This window comes from Malus sylvestris, chromosome 17 (assembly GCF_916048215.2).
Source record: "Malus sylvestris chromosome 17, drMalSylv7.2, whole genome shotgun sequence".
Taxonomy (NCBI): Eukaryota; Viridiplantae; Streptophyta; class Magnoliopsida; order Rosales; family Rosaceae; genus Malus; species Malus sylvestris.
In genome coordinates this window covers 30,945,184-30,969,370 of record NC_062276.1, presented here as the reverse complement: position 1 = coordinate 30,969,370, position 24,187 = coordinate 30,945,184, and the positions used below count along the sequence as shown (strand labels likewise).

At 36.5% G+C, this 24,187-nt stretch overlaps 1 protein-coding gene across 1 annotated transcript in view; it reads left to right on the top strand.

Annotated features, from left to right (window-relative positions):
* The window catches only part of LOC126611474 (F-box/kelch-repeat protein At3g06240-like), a 137,626-nt gene extending 114,904 nt beyond the window's left edge, over positions 1-22,722 (top strand). Inside the window, exon 3 of the mRNA XM_050279767.1 lies at positions 22,095-22,722. Within this exon, the coding sequence (XP_050135724.1) occupies positions 22,095-22,640 (546 nt within the window). The 3' untranslated portion in view covers positions 22,641-22,722. The remainder of the gene's footprint in view (positions 1-22,094) is intronic.
* The last annotated feature ends 1,465 nt before the right edge of the window (positions 22,723-24,187 follow it).

Sequence of the window (24,187 nt, the reverse complement as noted above, 5' to 3'; positions counted from 1 at the left end):
TTGCGTAGGATTGTTATGGGGACGGCGGAACCCTAGGTTTTACAAATTGATTTTCTTTTAAATTGTTCTCTAGTTAATTTCTTTAATTGTTTTATTTTAAAATTCGTTTTTATTATATTAAATTCTAAAATCAACAATTTCCAAACTTTGTTTTAAATAATTAATTAAGAGTTGGTTTTAAACACAAATTATTCATTCAATCCCTGTGGAAAATGACTTTTCTTAAGCTGTTATACTAGGACAACCTTGTACTCTTGCAAGTATTTTAAAGTGTTTTTAAGTGTTTTTATCCTTACTTTTGTAGGTAGTAAAAATCTCTATCAAGAAATTGGCACCGTTGCCTGAAATTGTTTCAAATAATTTGTGTTTATCATATTTTTAGTTAATTATTTTTGTATATATCTTTTATTTATTTGTTGATTTTATTTTATTTTATTTGGTTCGCAGGTCATAATTTGTTGATCTTGAGAGCAAGCCCATGATTGAACCATCGACAAGAGGATTGCCGTTATGGGTTTCTTTAGCAGAAAAGGGTTTTTATGGATTTAAATCTACAGTTAGTGCCCTTTGTTGTTTAAAGACCCATGATCTTTTGGAGTGCCCCGAAAAAGAATATTTTCCTGAGTTTATCCAAAAACATGTCAATTTGAGAATTGACTCCAAAAGGCATTGGAACAATCCATATTCAGAGTTCTACAAGTTTGAAAAAGCATCCTGAGCAATATTTTGAGCAACCTAATGTGCCACAAGAGCTCTTAGTGGAGGACAAACTTTCTATATTGTTGGAATCAACTGAGTTGTACATTGAAAGAACCCATCAAGGATTTCAAATTCAAGTATCAAACTGTAGGAACAACTTTAATGATCAAGAGGAGACTGTCTCAGGAACTGAGGAGCACTCTGCTAGCCATTCACACCCAAGGGAGGAAGCAACACATTCGGATCTCTTCCCAGAACCGAGGGCCACCCATGCTTATGTGCCACTATAACCCTTCCCACAAAGGTTGCACGAATGCACAAAAATTGATGTGTTAGAAGCTATTCATACAAAATCAGCGTTTGGTACATCACAAGGTCAGTTTTTGGACACAGTGACAAATCCGGATACAGGACAGCTACCTACTTATAAGAAAATTTTATCGGCTGTAACAGACAGTGGACCTACACAGTCCATCAAACTCGAAGAAATGCCAGATGAGTCCTACGAACAGGCAAAAATCTATATGGGAAAGAAGAAGCTTATTGATAGCCAAGTACCTCATAGAGAAATCCAGCCATTGCAAAAATTGTGGATGTTAAATACAAGGTGGAAGCCAATTCAACAAATACCAAAACCTTACTAGAAGGGAGTCCAGGGGCCTTATTTGTTTACAAAGACTCATTCCCTTAGAAGGGTGGACAAGAAAGATTCAACCAATGAATTCAAATGCACAGTTTAAGTCAGTCCTTACCTACTAACACTCTATGATGCTGCTAAGGAGTGGTTACTTCTGAAGGAACAACTGACGTGATCGTTACGTCATTCCTCTCCGTCTAACTAAAGACGTTAACTAAAGCGCTAATTGGGAGGCAACCCAATTTTTCTAACTCTATTTTATTTTCGTTTATTTGGTTTCTTGCCTTAATTTTTTTTATATAAAAAAATAAGAAAATGAAAGAAAAAAAAACAGCATATTAACTTTTTAGTTCTTGTCTAATTAGTTTTTATTTTTATTTTTGGCCTTTGCAGATTACGTTTGAAGTTGATTCGGTCCTAAATTCCACTGCACGAAATCAAAGCAGCATTGATGCATTCACATCCGCAACATTCATCAGAGATTTCATTATCAGTAGTAAAGTACATAAATTACACGAATGCAGAAAAGAATGAGGCATAGTTCAAGAATGCTTACAGTGGGGATTGCCAAGGCCTCAATGCTAATTGGACCCCTTTTACTATCTTTCTCACATTTCATCACAAAAAAATAAAAATAAAAATAAAATAAACTTTTACAGACAAGTTTGGGGGTGGGATCCAAGTAGCAGAGAGGTGAGACCGTTGTTCATGTCTAAGTTCAGATGTAGATTCATGCGAAAATTTGGTTCAATATTCCCCATATGGCGAGCATGCAAAGCACAGACAGAAACCAGTTGGATTTCTAAGAAATGGAGGCAGCAAGAAGATAAAGGAGGACATCGTAGAGGAGTGGTGATTGAACTCGAATGATTTTGGTTTGGATAGGTTCTGAAATGGAAGGCCTTCATGGCGCTGGGCTTGAGGTGAGAAGAATGAGAGACATCTCTCACTTTCTAGAGAGATTTTGGCTGAAGTTTTGAATGAGGTGTATGTAAAGATGTATTAGGTGTTTCAGATATTGACAAGTGTACGTAGATTGGGTTGCTAGGTAGTTAAAGTTTGTTATCAGTTGTTAACTTAGTGACTAAGATAGCCTTGTCTATATATATGTGTAGCTATTGTAACACAATTCATTCATTCAATACATACAAGATACAATTCATTTCTCTCTCTAAGATTGCTATTCTCTCAAATCTCTCTTTCTCTCTCAAGAATACATATGATGAACAAGAACTTCTTTGTATTTTGACATGGTATCCTCGCCGGTGATGATGATTTCTCGATCCTGATCTGCTTTGTTTGCTTCCGCATTCCTGATCACTTTGTTCTGGTGTGAATTTCTGCTCTTCTTTTTCCTCTCTATAGCTCTGTGAGGTTGTGTATCTGCACAGTTGCTTTATTACCGTCTATGTCTCATTGTGCATGCCAAGTGTTCAATTAATTGCTTCTTCCAAGATCTGTTTGCATTGATATCAGTTTACAAGATTTCACCACGTTGAATTCTTTGTGATCTTTTTGTCCGATTTTTCTCTTTGAAACCATAGTTTTGTGATCGTTTTCACGAATTCTCAAATTCTTACAAATATGGTGACTGCTGCACAATTACATATTGTATAGTCTCCAATCATGAATCTCATTTCGAATGTCTCTAATTCTGTTACTGTGAAGCTTGATGATACAAATTATCTTGTATGGAATTATCAGATTCGATTACTTCTTGAAAGTCATAGTATTTTTTACTTTGTTACTGGAACTCGTCCATGTCCTACTCGGTTTAAAGATGATTCGGATGTTGAAGGTGTGGAAACTGAGGAGTTTCAGATTTGGAAAATGCATGATCGTGCTCTCATGCAGTTGATCATTGATACCCTATCTCCCACAGCCATGTCTTGTATCATTGGTGTCTTACTTCTCATGATATGTGGACTAATTTGAAGGATCGGTTCTCCACAGTCACGAAAGCAAGTATTTTTCAGTTGAAAACTGAGTTGCAGAATATCAAGAAAGGCTATGATTCTGTCTCTCAATATCTTCAAAGGATCAAGGATGTACGCGATCATCTCTCTGCTGCAGGAGTAATCTTTGAAGATGATGACATTGTAATCTTGGCACTTAAGGGCTTGCCTGCTGAGTATAATACTTTCCGAACAGTTATAAGGGGGAGAGACAATGTTATTTCACTTGAAGATTTTAGGTCTCAGCTATTAGCCGAAGAAGCTGTTGTTGAAAATAATTCTGTGAGTGAATCTTTTGTGTCTGCAATGATGGCAAATGAGAACAAAGGAAAAGGAAAGGCTCTGATGTTGGGAGAAGGGTCTAATCAGACTCAATCACAGACCTATAGTCTTAATGGTTCAATCAATGCTGGTTCTTATAATGGTGGTTCTTCTAATCACAATGGAGGGTACAGTTTCAACTACAGAGGTAGAGGAAGAGGCAGAAACAACTATAATTCCACTCCTAGATTCAATTCGGGGTTTTCCAATTCCAGTGCCGGAATCATTGGTCTAGGAAAGCCACATGTTTCTACATGTCCTGACCATGGTTATGATATTCCCACATGCCAAATCTGTAAAAAACGAGGTCACGTTGCTGTTGATTGCTTTTAGAGACATTCTTCCTCTCCTAATCCACCTTCTAGGCCACAATGACAAATTTGTTGGAAATTTGGACATACTGCCTTACAGTGCTATCATCGAACCGATTTCTCACATCAAAGAGGGGCTTCATCTTCTACTCTATCTGCTATGCATACAACTTGTTAACCATCAACACCTTCAGACCAGTTTTGGGTGGCTGATATAGGAGCAACATCTCACATGACTTCTAATTTGGCAAACCTTAATCTTGCTACTCCCTTCTCTGGTACAGATACCGTAACCACAGCCAGTGGTTCAGGTTTGAACATATCTCATATTGGCTCTAGTACACTAAAAACACCTCAATATGCATTTGAATTACACAAAATTCTACGTGTTCCTCATATATCTCAACATTTATTATCCATTTATAGACTTTGTAAGGATAACAAATGTCAATTTATATGTGATGAGTTCTCTTACTGGATCCAGGACAAGGTCACAGGGAGAGTTCTTCTCTAGGGACTGTGTAGAGCTGGCCTATATCCCATTCCCTTATCTCTTCCACAACATCTCATCAATAAAGCACATCAATCATCTGCATTCCCTACCACACAATCCTGTTTTCTTGGACAAAAAGTCAAAATAACGTTGTGGCACCACAGGCTCGGCCATCTTTCCAACATTGTGACATCTGCAATGTTAAAACAATCCAATATCCCTATGCCTGTTTATCATGTGTCTTCTGTTTGTAAATCATGTTTAGAGGGCAAATTTACCAAACTTCCTTTTGTTTTCCCTGCAAATAAAATTGTAAACCCCTTGGAGGTGATACATCGTGATGTTTGGGGACCTTCATCCACTGTTTCGGTTGAAGGTTACAAATACTATGTTACATTTGTGGATGAATGTACCAGGTTTACCTGGATCTTTCCATTGATTAATAAAAGTGAAGTGTTCAATATCTTTGTTCAGTTTTATCAGTTTTTGAAAACTCAATTTTCTGCCAATCTCAAAGTTTTTCAAAGTGATGGAGGGGTGAGTACTCCAGTCATCAATTTACACATTTCCTACTTGCTAAGGGTATAGTTCATAAAAAATCATGCCCTTACACCCCTAAGCAAAATGGTCTTGCAGAAAGAAAGCATCACCATATTTTAGAAACTGCTATCACCCTTCTACAAAATGCTTCCATGCCCTCTAAGTATTGGTTTCATGCATGTGCTGCTTCTGTGTACCTTATTAATCGAATGCCCTGTCAAACCTTGCACATGTTTTCACAATATAAATGTCTTTTTGGTCGACCTCCTCAAATTTCTCATCTTAAAATCTTTGGTTATGCATGCTATCCTCTTTTAAAACCCTATAATACCACTAAGTTGCAACCCAAAACAACTCAATGTGTGTTTATAGGATATGCAGGATAACACAAAGGTTATTTATGTCTTAATCTTCTTACAAACAAAATCATGGTTTCCAGACATGTGTTATTTGATGAATTTGATTTTCTTCCAATTCTCAGCACTCATCCACTCAATCTCATAACATTTTATCTCAGTCACAGGTGTCTGTTCATATCCCACGGTCCTTACCACCCTTAGTCACTTCCCAAAACCTAGTCATACCTCCTCAACCATCTTCTTCACTTGCTCCATCCCCTACAACCTCAGAGTCATTGCAAACACTTCCCTCTAATGCCTCAGAATCTTTGGATTTCTCTACCAATGAGCCAGCTTCTCAGAGTTCTACACAGTCTCAAATCCCTATTGATCCAGATTTTCAAATAGAACAATTACCTGTTGTTCTTCCCATTCCCTCAATTAGTTTGCACCCCATGCAAACCAGATTTTCAAATAGAACAATTACCTGTTGTTCTTCAAATAGAACAATTACCTGTTGTTCTTCCCATTCGTCAATTATTGTGTGATCTGCATGTTTCTGTATTCACTACACCAGTGATCTACTGTGACAATATTTCGGCAATTGCTTTATCTTTTAATCCCGTCTTTCATTCTCGGGTAAAGCACATTGAAATAGATTACCATTTTGTCCGGGAAAAGGTGATTCGAGGAGATTTGAATGTTTGTCATGTGTCTTCCAAAGAACAATTTGCCGATATTCTCACCAATGGCCTTGCTGCACCTTTGTTTCAGTCTCATTGTTCCAATCTCATGCTTAGTTCGATCAAGCATGAGATTGCGGGGGGATGTAAAGATGTATTAGGTGTTTCAGATATTGACAAGTGTACGTAGATTAGGTTGCTAGGTAGTTAAAGTTTGTTATCAGTTGTTAACTTACTTAGTGACTAAGATAGCCTTGTCTATATATATATGTGTAGCTATTGTAACACAATTCATTCATTCAATACATACAAGATACAATTCATTTCTCTCTCTAAGATTGCTATTCTCTCAAATCTCTCTTTCTCTCTCAAGAATACATATGATGAACGAGAACTTCTTTGTATTTTGACAGTGTAGACATAGGGACCTGTTATGCTGGGAATCCTAAAGATCTTTTTCTGCGAGGGTTTATTTTGAAAATGAAAAAGAACAAGAAGAGAACCCTTCAGCTCTGGGCTAGAGATTAGTGGAAGGAAATCCAATGTGTGTCGGTTTATGGTGAACATGCTGGCATGTGTGCGAATTCCAATGTGTGCAGCTGAGTGGGCTGTTTTGGTGTTTGACTGCATATTTTCTCGCGGCCCATTGCACACGTTTCAAGGCATCCATTGTCTGATGCACATCAGGTCCTATCATTCTTTCTTTTGTTGTAGAACAGTTGATGTTCACTCAAATAATTAAATAATGGACCATTCCTTTGTTTGCTGAAGCTTACTACACACTACTCTCATTTTCTATATAAATACAAACACCACACAACATCAAGGTGTGAAGTTCACAGAAGAGATTATGAAAGAAAGAAAGAGGAAAGAAAAAGAGAAAGAGGAGAGGAGAGAATAGTGAGAGTTATCTTTGTACTCTTATTATTCCAAATCTTAATGAAAGCATTACTACTCTTGTTTCTTTTATTTCACTGCACACACCGTCGATTTCACAACACGTTATCAACACGAGAAGCTCTCGTGTCAGTGGAAAGCACAACGGCACAAATCCGGTATACCTCCGTCCGTCGGCTGGAATCTCACAGACGTCGCAGTCGTCAACCCTTAACTCGGTCGAACACATCCTGTTCAGATCCGTGGAGCACCCAGTCAAAGCACACTGACCCAACCCGCCAGTCCCTTTGACGAAAACAGAACCGGAAAAGGGACAAGTATGCTTTGTCTCCTGGTCCTTTTAACTGTAGCTGGAAGAAACCCAAAAGAAAGAAAGAAAGAAAAAAAAAAGGGGAGCTAAATCCTCAAAAGTATAAAAACTCTTTTCTTTTATCTTTCTTGGTTTCAGCTTTTGTTTCTCCATTCTTGCAGAAGTTGCCAAGATGCGCATATACTCCTGCTCAACAGCTCCACCCTATACCCTGAACTGTGTTTTTCCACCATCTCCGATTTATTATACTGGCGTTATGCGCAAAGAAAAGTTTCTGCACCCCACTAAACAAAAGGTGACAAGAAAAATAATAATAACAAACGAAAAAGAGGGATGGTGCATCTGTACCATTTGAAAAGATTAAAAAAATATATATCTAATAATAATAAAATAAGAGTAATTTGGTTGGGTGCCCTGACAGAAATGAAGGGAAGATATAATAAAACAAAAAGGGAAAAAAACCAAAAGGTTTTGAATGGTGCATGTGATCCATTATTAATACTTGGTGTACGCATGTGTGTAAATAGGATTCCGAGAGAAATAATACACAAAGTACCCACAACATTTCTCCAAAGATTTTTGGAACCACCATTCTGAAAAGAAAAAAAAAATATATATATATATATTTCATGTTATTGTTGTTTATGTGAATGGTGTTGGCTTAAAATCCTTTCACAAGTACTATTTACTTTAAAGCAATTTATTTACTATGGACGACGATATTGCCGCCTACTGCTTTAAGTTTTTATTTATGTGAATGATGCTGAATTGAAGCCCTTGTCACAAGCTTTATTTTACTTAAATGCAATTTATTTACCATGGCTAGAATTACCGCCTATTGCTGTAATTTATTTATTGTACTTCTTTTTGTTACGATGAGTACATACTGAGCCTGAAGTTCCTTGATCAGATTAGAACCTGAAGTTTCTTGATCCTCAATATATAAAATTATTGGACCCGAAGTTCCATCATGCAAAAAGATCAGGCATGAAGTCTCTAGATCCTCAAGATCGGACATGAAGTTTCTTGATAAGTACCTTAAGTTTGAAGAGCCGAAGTGCCACAACTTAATTCTAATAAAGGCCATGAGAATCTCAATTCATAAGCTATTAAATAAGGACCATATGTTCCTCATGTCCATACCCAAATTGGTTTAGCAAAAGCATTTATTAAGCGGATGAAATTAATTACCCGCGCTCTGCTCATGAAAACAAAATTGCTAGTTTTTACATGGGGACATGTCATTTTACATGATGCATTATTAGTTCGGTTGAGACATGTTGCTAACCATCAATACTTCTCAGTATAACTCTAGTTTGGGCACCAGCCAAACATTATACATTTACGAGTTTTTGGTTGTGTTATCTATATGCCTATTGCACTGCCACAACGTACTAAAATGAAGCATCATCGCCGAATTGGGCATTTGATGTTGAACACTATCTATCATTCAATATTTAGAACCCTTGATTGGTGATATGTTTACCGCATGGTTTGCAGACTGTTATTTTGATAAGACAATTTTCCCGCCGTTAGGTGATGCGAAAATTAACTTAACACACAAATTTAACCCTCTTTTGACAACTGTAGTATAAGTATAAGTAGGGATCGTTCTGGACCGGGGATTAGGAGGGATTGCTAAACACTTGAAAACTGACTTAGGAACGTAAAAAAAAAGTTTAAAACACTAAACTAGATTCAAAGAATGCAAAACTAAAATTTAAAACACTAAAACAAACCAAAAGACTCAAAACTGCCTTAAAAACACTTTCTGGGCAGTTTTGAACTCTAACATAAATCTGAACGAAATTGGGTTATAACTTGAATCAAAACACTTAAAAACACAAACCAAAACACTTTCTAACTAATCTAGACTCAAAGAATGTAAAACTAAAGTTTGAAACACTGAAACATACCAAAAGACTCAAAACAGCAAACAAACACTCAAAACTGCCTTAAAAACACTTTCTGGGCAATTTTGAGCACAAACACAAATTTGGACGAAATTGGGTTACCACTTGAATCAAAACACTTAAAAACACAAACTAAATGGATTTCTAACTAATCTAACACCTTAAAATAAAGGGGGATTTGGTTTTGACGAAATTGAAAACAAGACAAAACTTTGTAATTAAAACAGATTGTAGAACGAAATTGGTTAAAGTGAATGGATGGAAGGCTAGCTAAGGGGTTCTTCTCCACACATGTCACACTTGCATACGAAACGATTTCCAATTGCTTCTCAATAAACCATGAATTCCCAACACCCCAAGTTAATTAGATACGCTTGAATTAACTTTCAGATTTCCCTTAAGTTATTGAATTGGATGAATTGCATACGACAACCCAAAGCATTCCCCACAAGCTTCCTACATGAATTGCATAATAGAGATACAAGCAAGAATCATTAAGTTCTATGAAAACCATAAGCATTGGCGAGGCACTTGTTACTATGAATTGCATGAAACTTATGCCAAGAATTTACTTAACACGATTGTGATCAACAACCTTACTACTTTTGAATATAAGTTCGTAAGAATTAGGTGAAATTCCCTTATATCCTAGCATCGCACTTATGCATGAAAATTAAGCGTGCACTCTCAACCAACATACACAAATCAGTTTTAATTCTTGTAGATAGGCAAATTAAATTCACAACTTATGAAACGCAATTGGAAGTAATCAAATCATATAGCAAGCATAAACATGGTTTTGAATCCCCCCTAGCCAAGGGGGGTTTAGTTTCTCATACTCAAAAAGCAAAGATAAACAAATTTAGACATTGAAAACAAAAGAAAGAAAACACCTAGACGCTTCAACGATCCACTTTGAACAACAAGCACGCCTATGGACTGTCCTCCTTCCTCTTTGCTGCAGCACAAGACTTGAGGATAGGTTTTGGGTGATATTTTTATGGAGGAATGGATGTGAGATGGTATGGTAGTGTTTAGGATAGGTGGAGGGTGCGGCAAAGGTAAGGACTTATGGATGTATGGTGATTTGGGAGTGTAGAATGGTGTGGAATGTGGCTGGACGAATTTCTGAGATGAGAGGGGGTATTTTTGACGTAGTGTGTTGTTCTTCCCTTCACTCCCTATTTATAGATGATGTGAAAAATAAGTTAACACACAAAATTAAACCCTCTTTTTATCAATTGTAGCAAAGTATGTAAATAGGGATCGTTCTAGACCGGGGATTAGGAGGGATTGCTAAACACTTGAAAACTGACTTAGAAATGTAAAAACAAAGTTTAAAGCACTAGATTAGACTCAAAAAATGCAAAACTAAACTCTAAAACTCTAAAACACTAAAACGAACCAAAAGAATCAAAACAGCAAACAAACACTCAAAACTGCCTAAAAACCACTTTCTGGGTAGTTTTGAACACAAACCATCAAATTGGACGAATTTGGGTTTTAACTTGTACCAAAACACTTAAAAACATAAACCAACACACTTTCCAATTAATCTAGGAATTCAAAATAATTGGGGATTTGATTTGGACGAAAATAAACTTAAATGGCAGAGTGTAAGAGAAACAGATTGTAATACAAAGTTATGAAAAATCAATGGATGATGGAATGGCTAAGGGGTTCTTCTCCACACATGAAATATATGCAACCTAAATCGATTTCCAGTTATCAATTGAATAAGTTATGAACCTCAACACTCCAAGTTAATTAGGTCCGCTTAAATTAACCTTCAGATTTCCCTAGGATCATTGAAATCGATGAATATGCATCGCAAACAAATTATTCCTAACAAGTTCTTTATATGAACAGCATGATAAAGGCACAAGTTAGAATCATTACGTTCTTTGGAAATCATAAGCATCGACAAGGCATTCGTAACTATGAAAAGCATGATACTCTTGCCAGGAATCTACTTAACACGATCGTGACTAGCGACCTTCACTACTTACGAATATAAATTCATAACGATTAGGTGAAACAAATTTATATCCTAGCATCAAATTCAAGCATGCAAATTAAGCGTGCACTCTCAATCAACATACAAGAATAAGTTCTAAATCAAATGGTTAAGCAAATTGTATTCACGACTTATGTAACAATAACTGGAAGTAATCAACTCATTTCACATATATAATCATGGTTTTGAATACACCCTTAGCCAAAAACGAAATTAGCCAATCATACTTAAAGCAAAACAAAGATTACATGAATTAGACATTAAAATCCAAAGAAAGAAAACACCTAGAATGCTCCAACTTGGCAGTAAGTGCATCCAAGATTCCTCATTTCCCTTGCTTGCGGCAGATTGGGTTATGGACAGGTTTTGGGTAGTTTTATGGTGTAGAATGGATGGGGAATGGTATGGAAAGGTTTAGGGTGAGTGTGGAGGAGTGTTTGATGGTTGGAGGGTGGTAGAGAACTCGGCAAAGATGGTGGAATAAGGTGGAGTGGCTATTATGTTTTCTGGGCACTAGAATGGTGTTTTTGGGGTGTTTTGCTGCCTAGGGTGAGTATGGACGAATTTTCTGCATGAATGATGAATATGGGAGGTTCAACCCTTTGCCAAGGGTTGTAAACATGTATATATAGGCCCCAAAAACCCTAGAGAATCAGATTAGGCAGTGGGGAAATGCACAGCAAGGAGGGTGAATTTGTGGTGTGCAATGGTCCAAGGATGAAAATGGAGCAATGATGCAAAGTATGGAGGGTAAAATGGAGTGGTATTTCAGCTAGGGAGCATGAATGATTGTGTTCATTGCATGGAAATGAAAAGGGGAGGTGAAATGTTTCAGAAATTAGTTAAAGGTGCAGCAACATGTGTTGCACAAGGCATTGGATCCCAAATGATGAAGCATCAATTGGTGCATGGAATGGTTGTGAAATCTGATGGGTGAAGGGAACAAGAGGTATGCAGCAATTGAGTGTGATAATTGAGTGTATTGAGGCATGAAATCAGAAATATTTTAAGGGACAAGGATGATTAAGCATGCATGGGAATCCAAAGGGAATGCTATGTGGATTGCATGGCAAGGATGTGTGTCCTTTTGTGGCTGAGTTCATGATCCTTTGTACACTAATTCTTCACATTCTTAGCCTCTTCAAGTCTTCAATTTCGTCCAAACCTTGGTTCCAAATATGTGACATGCATTCCAAGCTCCATTTTGCTCCAAAATGCTCCAAAATGCATCTTCTTGCCTACTTTGTCCTTAAAATCTGAAAACACACGAAAATGACTTTAAACATTAAAATAACTAAGGAAACACGACATAAATGCACAAGAACAAGCCAACTAAGTCGCATAAATATGCTCCTATCAATAGAAGCTCCAAAGCAAAGAATCACTCAAGTGGCTTCAATAAACAATACAAACAAAGACCAAAATGATGCAAAAACAACTAGTTTACATGCTCTTTTATCATTGTGTCTTGCCTTTAACAAAAGGCAATCATTCCTCTCTTGCTAATTCAACTCTTTTGTAGCTGTCCATGTGCCTTCATTCTTCAGTTTTTTATGCATTTGCCTTATATTCCATCCCTTTTCCACATGTACTAGCTGTTAGACAACTTTCACACACATGTTTTGCATCATTTCATCTTGCAAACATCAACTTTTGGCCACTTTACACCTCTACACACATGCTATGCATCATTTCAGCTTGCAATTATGTTTGTAGTTACTGAAAATGTGAATACAACTTGGAAAGCAATCTAACAAATGGCATCTTTCACTTCTTTTCCTTTCAAATTGTTCCTTAAGTGTATGTATCTGCACACTTCCACACTTATGAATGCATGCATGCTTGCTTTGAATGATTAATCACCGCGATTAAAACTATCTAATTGTCTTAGTGATTCGCGACCATTAGGATTTTTAGACAAGTAATTTGATGCAATTTCTGTTGGAACATCATCCTGAAATTGAAGAGGGCTTCTTGTGATTAGTAATTGTAAGTTCACTTAAGATGAACATCATGCTCTTAAGGGTTGAATACTGCTGATTTCTAGAACTGAACATAAATACTATCACTTATTCTTTTACTAAATATTGATTATTTGTAGAACTAAACAATGACTCTCATAAATTGAGCAATGTTACTGCCAACGCATAATTGTATTTACAAGTGGCAATTAAACCCAAAAGTTGGCAACTTGAAATAAATAAGACAAACACAAGTTTGATAATAGTAAAATCATTAAAACCTACAATTAGGACAAACAAAAGAAGACAATCAACCAAGCGATATTTATAGTCTGCATATTAAATTCTAATTGAAATTTTTGGAACATGGGTTAGCATCAAAGAATTATCAAATTCATAGTAAATAATTACGGTCCTAAACCATAACTTTATAATCACTCACTCTTAGTGATTCAACAAGCCTAGAATACTAAGACTGTATTAAGTATTTTTAGACAAAAAATATCACGTGAAGGTAAACTATGTAAAGTCATTCTTAGAAAAAAAAATAGTAATAATAATAAAAAACAGTAAAACACATAGACCGGGCCACGTATTCTCTTTCCAAACCCATCTTAACTTTTGTGTCCCATAAAATCTCTATTATTCTCCCTCTCCACCCGACGACCATGGCCACCAACCAAACAGCTGACCATACAGCATGGTCAGAGAGCTCCTAGGATCAAAAAACTGCGCCTCGTTTCAAAAAAAATCCATCGTCTGGGGGCTTTACCAAGACTAACTAGTGGCCTCTTGGGCCCTCTAGACTTCAATCTCCAAACCCTCATCCTTATCCTCTGCTGCAGGAACTTCTGCCAGGCCACCTATTATACGACGCCCTCACAACGACCAAACTTCAAGTACTGTGGCTCCAGCCGCTACGATAAGGTCATGCTCCAAGATGCTATTAGAAATGTTATCTTTCATTTCATCAAGATAAAATTATACAATGGTATATACATATATATACTAGTGACTCACTAGTCTTAGCTAACCAACTAATTACAAAAGTACCCAAACAAACATTCACTAATTAGAAGCTGTCATAACCACCTTATAACAATTCTAACTAACTGTGCTTTTAACAGTTTTATCCTTATTATCCCCCCGCAAACCTAACTGAGGGAACCGAAGAGAGAGTTTGTTGCAAAGGAAGATGAACCGAGGCTTGGATAGAGGTTTAGTACAAAGGTCAACAAGTTGATCTTCCGTGCAGACAAAAAGAACTTGCACTTGATTGGCGAGCACCTTTTCTTGGATATAGTGATAATCTATCTCCACATGTTTGGTTCGTGCATGAAAAATAGGGTTCTTAGCCAAGGAAATTGCAGAGATATTATCACACTAAAGTTGTGGAGAAGAGGGAAGAACAAGGGCAACATCAGTCAGTAACTTGCAAATCCAGGTGAGTTCAGCTGCAGTGTTTGCAAGAGACCGATATTCAGCCTCAATTGAGGATCGAGCCACAGTAGGTTGTTTCTTTGCACTCCAGCTAATAAGAAAGTCTCCCAAAAAAATTACAAAACCACTAGTGGATCTTCTGTCAATACTGCAACCTGCCCAATCTGCATCGGAGAAGGCAGTGAGAGTGAGAGACTTGGAACACTTAGGAAACCCTAAGCCAATTGGCAATGAAGCCTTAAGATATCGAAAAATGCGCTTGACGGCCTGGAAATGTGCTTGCCTTGGACTATGCATGAATTGACAGACCAAATTCACTGCATAAGATAAGTCAGGCCTAGTCCAAGTTAAATACTGCAAACCACCAACTAGAGATCGATATTCTTCAGTATTATCAAGCAGAGGAGATTCATGATCCAATTTAGTGGTGCTAATTGGGGTAACACAAGGCTTGGAACCCTCCATATGAGCTTTAGTGAGTAGATCAAGAATATATTTGTTCTGAGAAAGCAATATCCCCGAGGATGATCTTGTTACTTCAATGCCAAGAAAGTAATGAAGGGGGCCAAGATCTTTGACAGGAAATAAGGCACCGAGTTGAGTTATAACCTCTTAGCAAAGATGGGAGCTTGGACCAGTGACAATAATGTCATCAACATAAATCAAAATGAAGACCAGAGTTGGTTCCCGTTTGACAAACAGAGAATAGTCATTCTGAGAACCAAAGAAACCGAGAGACTTTAAGGCAGTTATTAATTTCTCATACCAAGCCCTGGGGGCTTGCTTCAAACCATACAAAGATTTATGCAAATGACAAACATGAGTAGGCTTTGTAGGGTCTTCAAATCCTGGTGGTTGTACCATAAACACAGATTCAGTGAGATTACCATGCAAAAATGCATTGCTGATATCAAGTTGATTGAGGAACCAATCAAACTTGGCAGCCAAAGTAAGAAGAAGCCGAATGGTAACTGGCTTTGCAACTGGACTAAATGTTTCAGTGTAGTCTAAACCTTGTTGCTGATGAAATCCTTTGGCAACAAGCCTTGCTTTGTACCTGTCAATGGTACCATCAGGCTTGCGTTTAATTCTGAATACCCATTTTGCACCAACCAGATTTTGAGAAAAATGAGAAGGGACCAAAGACCAAGTGCCAGTTTGAATAAGAGCATTAAATTATTCCTGCATAGCTTTCCTCCAGTGAGAGTGTTTGGAGGCTTAAAGATAAGTGGAGGGTATATAGTCCAGTGAGAATGTTTAGTTGCTTAAAAAAGCCTTTGGTTTGACAATACCGGATTTGGAACGAGTTTGCATGGCATGAGTGTTTTGAGGTATAGAAGGTACAACAAGTGGATTAGGGGCAGAGATGGGATGAGAAATAGGATGAGGAGATGAGGAAGAGGAAATAGGGGCAGGAAGGGAACTAGATGCAGCAAAGGAATGAGATGGTAGTGGTGAAGGTATAATGGGAAAAGTTAAAGTGGTGGGAATGGTGTGATGATTCCGTAGTATTGAAGAACTAGAACTGGATGGGAGAGACTGAGATAAGTCTTGTTGAGCAAAAGGAAAAGTGATTTCATAAAAAATAACATGCCGTGAAAGATATACTCTGCCAGTATGAGTATCGAGACATTTATAACCCTTGTGATTCAAACTGTAACCCAAGAAGACACATACTTTGCTCTTTGGATCAAGTTTAGAAGAAGTATAAGGCTTCAGCCATGGAAAACATCTGCAGCCAAACACTTTCAGAAAGGAATACTCCGGAGGTTTGTGAAATAGCAACTCCCAAAGAGAAGACTTGGTAGCTGTTGGCATTCTGTTAATCAGATAGATAGCCGTAGCAAAAGCATCATCCCAATAGAGCTTAGGAACTTGAGAGGCTGTGAGAAGAGTTCTAGCAGTTTCGACTAGATGTCGATGCTTGTGTTCAGCACAACCATTCTGTTCAGGCGTGTGAGGGCAACTTAACTGATGTGAAATGCCATGTAATTGCAGATAATTGATGAGCTTGAGACTAAGAAACTCTCCACCAGAATCATATCTTATAGTAACTATTTTAGAACTGAGCAGATTTTCCACGAGAGCTTTCAATTTGACAAATGTGTCAAAGACATCAGACTTGGATGCAAGAGGAAAGAACCAAGTGTATTTGGTATAATCATCAACAAAAATGATGTAGTAACAATGTCCATTTATAGAAAGAAGAAGTGCTGGACCCCATACATCAGTGTGTAACAATTCCAGAGGTTTACTGGAGGTACAGGAAACAGAAACAAAAGGCAATTTTGAAGACTTGCCTAGAGCACAGCTAGAGCAGACAGTTTTATGTAAAACACTAGAAAGAGAAATACATGACTTTATTGCAAGCTTATGTAGTATTTTGAAGCCAGGATGACCCAATCTTTGATGCCATGTATGTAGGGAAGCTTTAGCATGTGCTGCAAAAGCTTGTTTATTACCAGCAATAGAAGATGCATGAAATGGATAGAATCCATCTCTCACAAGACCCTTAAAGAGCGTTTTCTCTGAAGAAAGATCCTTCACAAGAAAGTGAAAATGATACAAATGAATTGAACACCAATTATCAAGTATGAATCGATTTGCAGAAATCAAATCTTGCTTAAGATGAGGAACATGCAGGACATTCTTGAGAGCAAAACAGTGAGTGGTAGTGTTAATATTAGAAGATCCAGAGTTAAGGATGGGCAAACCTTTGCCATCACCAACATAAACTTGTTTAGGGCCATGGTAAGGCTCAGGATTTTGCAAATGAGTTGAAGAATTGGTCATGTGCAAGCTAGCACTAGAATCAAGCAACCATGTAGGAGAGGTAGTTACATTGTATGTAGTCGGAGAAAGCTTAGTACCATAGTGAGGATTCATGCGATAAGGACACTCTGCAGCTTCATAATCCTCTGACGGCAAATCTGGCAAGATAGCTTTCTGTTGGAGTTATTGTAGTAGGAACAAGAACTTTGATTGCCACGATTATATCGGTGATTGCCTTGATTTCCACGATTAAACCTTGGATGACTTTGAGAGCCTTGGAAATTCCGCTGAGTATCTCGATTGTGAAATTGGTGAGAATTAGAGAAATTGCCACGACTCGAAGTGGAGCCATTCTAAGTAAAAAATGACTGAGGACCAAAATCACCAGTTGGTGTGGGAAGAAGACCAGCAGATGTATTAAAAGCGTGAATCGATGCTGATGAAGAAGCTGGCTTGCGAGCATTTAATTGCAGTTCCTTACTCAAGAGAAGACCATGGAGTTCATCAACAGTGGTGGAGCCAAGGCGAAATTGAACAGCATCAATGAAAGATTCATACTCAGAAGGCAGACCGTCGAGAATTACATATATCAGCTCAGAGTCTTCAATTGGAGCATCGGCATTGGCTAGGGCATCAGCAATTTTTTCGATTTGTTGAAGATAGATTGCAGCCGTAGAATCGCCCTTCGTGATATTGTGAAGACGAGAGCGAAGTTCATGAATGTGCGATTGCGATGCAGTGGCGAGACGCGATTCCAATTTGGACCATAACTCCCGAGCTGAATTAACACCAACATTGTAGGGAATGAGAGCATTCGAGAGCGTAAAGTTGATCCAGAGCAAGATGTTCTGATCATTCTCATACCACGCAACATATTGGGGATTCAGAGTGGCGGTGCGATTTCCAAATGCATCGAGAAGAAATTTCGACGGAACAACCATTGTGCCGTCAATGAATCTGGTAAGATTGTACCGGCGGAAAATCAGAGCGAATAAAGAACTCCAGGTCACGTAGTTCGTCGTTGTAAGCTTGATTGGAACCATGGATCCAATGTTTTGGATCATAATTGCAGAATTAGGGTTAGAAAGGGCAGCAGGAATAAGATGAATAGGAGAATCCGAAGCGAAAGAAGACTGAGTTGCAGAGGTCGCCATAGCTTGAAGAAGAAGCAGAGACCACAAGCAAGAGCGTTGAAGTGATCAATTGATCGGAGAAGAAGAAGCAAACCCTAGGAGACGATGCAGAGAGAGAGGCGGGAAAAATAGGATCGAAAATGTCGTGAGACTTTTAGGCGGGTGATACCATATTAGAAATGTTATCTTTCATTTCATCAAGATAAAATTATACAATGGTATATACATATATATACTAGTGACTCACTAGTCTTAGCTAACCAGCTAATTACAAAAGTACCCAAACAAACATTCACTAATTACAAGCTGTCATAACCACCTTATAACAATTCTAACTAACTGTGCTTTTAACAGTTTTATCCTTATTAGATGCTACTAACTACCTTGCTTCCTTTACACCAGCTCGCAAGTCAGCGAACCCGAAGCATTGCTTCTCAACTTTCTGTCATGCGAGTCGTGGGATCGCGAGTTTAACTGGATCAACTGTACCTATTTATCACATCCATCAGGATTTCCGTCGTCATTTTCAGAGTTTGACGGAGAAGAAGATCGGATAATGAGCTGATGAAATCAGAAAATTATAGACGTTAGAGAGAGAAATTAATCTGAGGTTATAAACCTTTTCTCTCTCCATCAGAAGGAACGGGCTAAATAAACGGGCAAAGACTTAACATTAGAGGTAAAATCAGAAGCTCGATAAATTATTTTGCTTGGTCAGTTTTATTGGGTTGGTTTGATATTTGGTTTTGTCCTAACTATTAAATAAAAGGGTTCTTTAGATATAAGCTTATGTAACCATTTATTTTGTTGACAAAAACCTATCTCGTTTTAAACATCCAAATAAAACCCAAATTTGAAATAAACTGCCATGTAAACAAATAAATACCTATTATTTTCAAAATAGTTACTATTGTGCCACAACACCTAATTATGTTGATGTATTTAATTGTCCACCATAATTATGGCAAATAAGTGCTTTATTATTACAAAAGTATCTACTTTATGCTTGTCTTACCATCATCTGTTCCATGTATTATATTTGTTTGACAATTATTGTAGGTAAATTATTTTGCATGTATACATCAGACACAATTTGTTATTATTATATTTGTGTGAAATAAATTACTTATATTTGTAAGGGTTCTTTATATATAGGCCCATACAACTCTTAATTTTTAGATTAAAACCCACATATCTTTAAACATCTAATATAAACCCAAAATTCAAATATGTTGCCACATTAGAAATTAAATGACCTATTACTTCAGATAATTTACAACATATGCCACAACCCTGCTAACGTTTTCTCACACACAACCCACCAATTTTGGCTTCAATCATGCCAACATAATATGGGCATTAAATTCTAATTACTCCTCTTCACGTTTTTTAGCCACTTATAATTATATGTATTTGAAAGAAAGTAATATTTTTATATTTTGTAGGTAAATCATTACATATATATATTCGTCACATTATTATTACGGTATGTAACATAATTTACCTATATTTATATGTAATATATAGGTAAATTAATGTTGTAGTTAAATTAATTTGCATGTATTAGTACATATGTTAGGCTTGGATAATTATTTTTTTTTACATATGTTGGACACATTATATTGTTACCATATGTATGTATGTGTAAAGTAATTTAACTATATCTTTATATAAAATATACGTAATTAACTTTGAATAAAATAACATTTCTATATGTTATAGATAAATTATTTTACATGTATTAATATATATAAGGCACATTTTATTATTATTATTATTATTATTATTATTTTATATGTGCATGTAAAATAATTTGCCTATATTTATATGTAAAATATTATTATTATACATGTGTGTAAAATAATTTACCTATATTTATATGTAAAATAACAAAAGTATCTACTTTATACTTGTCTTACCATTTTTTATATTTGTTTGACAATTATTGTAGGTAAATTATTTTGCATGCATTATTACATATAACAGGCACATTTGTTATTATTATGTGTTGTTTGCAATCAATCAACATTCATTTATTCTGTAGGTAAATTATTTTGCATGTATTATTACATATGTTAGGCACGTTTTGATATTATTATATATATGTGTATGCAAATAACTTAATGTTAGGAACGTTTGCATGTATTATTTTACCTGGAACTTATATTGTTATTTTATATATGTAAAATATTGGTAATTTTGAATAAAATAACATTTGTATATTTGTAAAAAATACTAATTTACCTGTTACAATTATTTGAAAAGGATAAAAAAAAGCTCATTTTTACATAAATGTGAAAACAACTATATAAGGAATCAAAAACTCTAATATCATGTAATTTTTGTTATTAATATGCATTGAAATCATGACACTAAAATTTTTCTTTTCCAAATACGCATAAACATTTCAAAATGTTTAATTGAATGAAATAATATAAAATAAATATAGATAACAAGTAATAGACCCAAAGTCAATGATATTAGGGGTAATTTAGACATCCAAAAATACCAATTTTGCCAAGTCATACTTAATTATGGATATTGCTTAGTTGGAGCCTAGTCATTGGGTTTTTATTAGAAAATTTTACAATTGTGGGTTTTAGTTAATGAAAATTGAATTCCAAGGGGTATACTCATATTTTTAGTAAATAAAATTATTACATGGGTTTTGGTTAAAATTCAAAGTTTTGTAACCCTTTTAATTATCACTTTTCCTTTTTTATCGGTAAAAATAAATAAAAATAGTAAAATTTAAACGTATGATCCTCCATTAAACTCGAAACTGACTGAAACGCCCCTATTTTGTTTGGAAAACCAAAAGACACCAACTCTGGATCACCCCTATTTTCTTTAATAGCTATATATATGTTGTGGTTGTGGAACTCCATGTTTATTTAGTAATGTTGAATTTTGGCACCTTTTGTGGTAATATGTTTAGTAATTGAACCTCGATCTACCTGGTTTTAGGGACTTGGAGTTGGATTAGTTTGGCTCTCAAACTGGTTATGTTCTTTCTTGTAAACAAAACTGTCAGAATGTCTCATGTGCATGAAAGTGAAACTCCTGAAGATAGGGTGGCTGAAATCATGTCCAGGTTGCCGCCCAAGGCTCTGATGCGGTTCAAATGTGTACGCAAATCTTGGTTCTCTCTCATCAATAATCCAAGTTTTGTGGCCAAACATCTCAACAATTCCGTGGACAACAAACTCTCATCCTCCACTTGTATCCTTCTCAACCGTTCTCAGGCTCACATTTTCCCAGACCAGAGTTGGAAACAAGAGGTTTTCTGGTCCATGATTAATATTTCCATTGATAGTGATGAGCACAACCTTCATTATGATGTTGAGGAGCTAAATATACCGTTTCCATTGGAAGATCATGATTTTGTATTGATTTTCGGTTATTGCAGTGGGATTGTCTGTGTTGAAGCAGGGAGAAATGTGCTATTGTGCAATCCTGCAACAAGAGAATTCAGGCAACTTCCCGTTTCATGCCTTCTTCTACCTTCCCCTCCCAAGGGAAAATTTGAATTGGAAACCACCTTTCAAGCATTGGGATTTGGCTATGATTGCAATGCTAAAGAATACAAGGTTGTGCGAATTATAGAAAACTGTGAGTATTCAGATGATGAGCGAACATATTATCATCGTATTGCTCTTCCTCACACGGCTGAGGTATACACCACGGATGCTAACTTTTGGAAAGAGATTAAGATTGATATATCAAGTACAACCTATTCCTGTTCTTGTTCAGTGTACATGAAGGGATTCTGTTACTGGTATGCAACAGATGGCGAGGAATATATACTTTCATTTGATTTAGGTGATGAGACATTTCATATAATACACTTGCCTTCTAGGACAAAATCCGGTTTTCGGTTTTATTATATTTTTCTGCGAAATAAATCTCTTGCTTCTTTTTGCTCTCGTTACGATCGGAGTGAGGATTCTGAATCATGTGAGATATGGGTAATGGACGAGTATGACGGAGTTAAGAGTTCATGGACAAAACTCTTAACCATTGGACCCTTACAAGGCATTAAGAAGCCATTGATATTTTGGAAAAATGACGAGCTTCTTATGCTTGACTCTAATAAAAGAGCCACGTCTTATAATTATAGTACTGGAAATCTCAAGTATCTTCATATTCCTCCTATTCTCAACAGGGTTGTAGATTTCGAAGCTCTTATTTATGTAACAAGTATTGTTCATGTCAAGTGAGTTGTGAGGAAAGTTCCACTTCTCCTATTTAATTTGTGTGCATGACATGAGGCTGGAGTTTGCATCTTTTAATTTAATCTGTTTTGTGGCCTTTTTACTTCATGGGTTGCCTTCAGTTTTTGTGCTTTCCACATTTTGTAATGTTATTTTATTTTGAAAGTGTAAGATAACAATTTTCTTTAGGGTCAAGCATAAGAAGCTAATAAGTTTTTAAAAACTTGACTCCCTTAAAAAGCTAGTACCTTGTTAACATTGCAACAGCACTTCGAGAGAGCGAGATGTTACCTTTTTTTTTTTTTTTTTTTTTTGCTGTTGTCTTCGGAATTCCCTTTTTAAAAACCTAATTAGTTTTTACCTCATTTAACATAATCAAGTTAACCTTGTAGCGTAGGAGTGCAAACATTTAAAAGTAAAATCCGGGACACTGAAAAAGTTTAGGCAACAAATAATATTTATAGGCTTTTAGCTCCTAATCTTAGTTCATAAAAAACGGAATTAGTATGCCATGCAACAAATAATATTTATAGGCTTTTAGCTCCTAAACCCTATGTGTTGCAGTCCTATTAGATTAGGAATGTGATTGTATAAATCCTACTGTATCTAGGGATATCTTGGAATATTCTCTAGGGTTGGATATTATACTATTAGAGTTGTAATCCTATTAGCGTAAGGAATTAACCTTCCCTACTACTATAAATAAAAGCACAATGGAGTGGAATAGAACAAACCTCACAATTAAATCTCTCTCTCTCTCTCTCTCTCTCTTGCCGTCGGCCTCTCTCCTCTCTAGTCCTAAATACAATTTAGTAAAATAGGCCTACAATACGTTATCAGCACGTTCTTGGCAGAAGTTAAGGAACTGAAGGATTGTAGAAGGAGGTTTTCTTCTACAAAATTCAAAGACTTTTATTTGTTTTCTGCCAATCAATAATACAACGCATTGGAGATGCACGACTTTTAGAGAATGATCTTCCACAAATTCAAAGGCTCAGTTGTTTTCTACCAATCAGGTTCTTTTAAATAAAGGAGTATTTTTCAAACGACCATGAAGTATTAAAACATTCCTCATGATGCATGAACCCCCTATATTTACATTTACCATCTGATACATATATTGTATATGTTTCATATATTTGACAATATTTATATACGTTTCATGCATTATGCAATTTTTGCTATGTGGAATTTGTGAGTCAAAGCTTCGAAATAAATTAGAAGCAATTAGAGTTTTTCAAACCCTAGTAAAAGTTGAAAAAAAATGATGGGATTTTTGCGGCTTAAGTCGCGACTCACCATCGCGGCGCCGCTAGCACCACTGAGCCGAGCCCAGCCGCTCGCTTGCAGCATTGCAGAGTGGAGAACCTTGAGATGACGTCGTTTAACGTCTGGACCACACGACATCAGCTTTTTGGGCTTTGCTATGCACACAAGACACACTAGAGCCTCAGCCTGGTAGGGTTTCCTCGGGCCTCTAGCCCAGCCCAACTCCAAAAGAGGCCTGCAACTCTCTTGGATTTGTTCTACCATGTCCCTGGCCCAAAAATCAG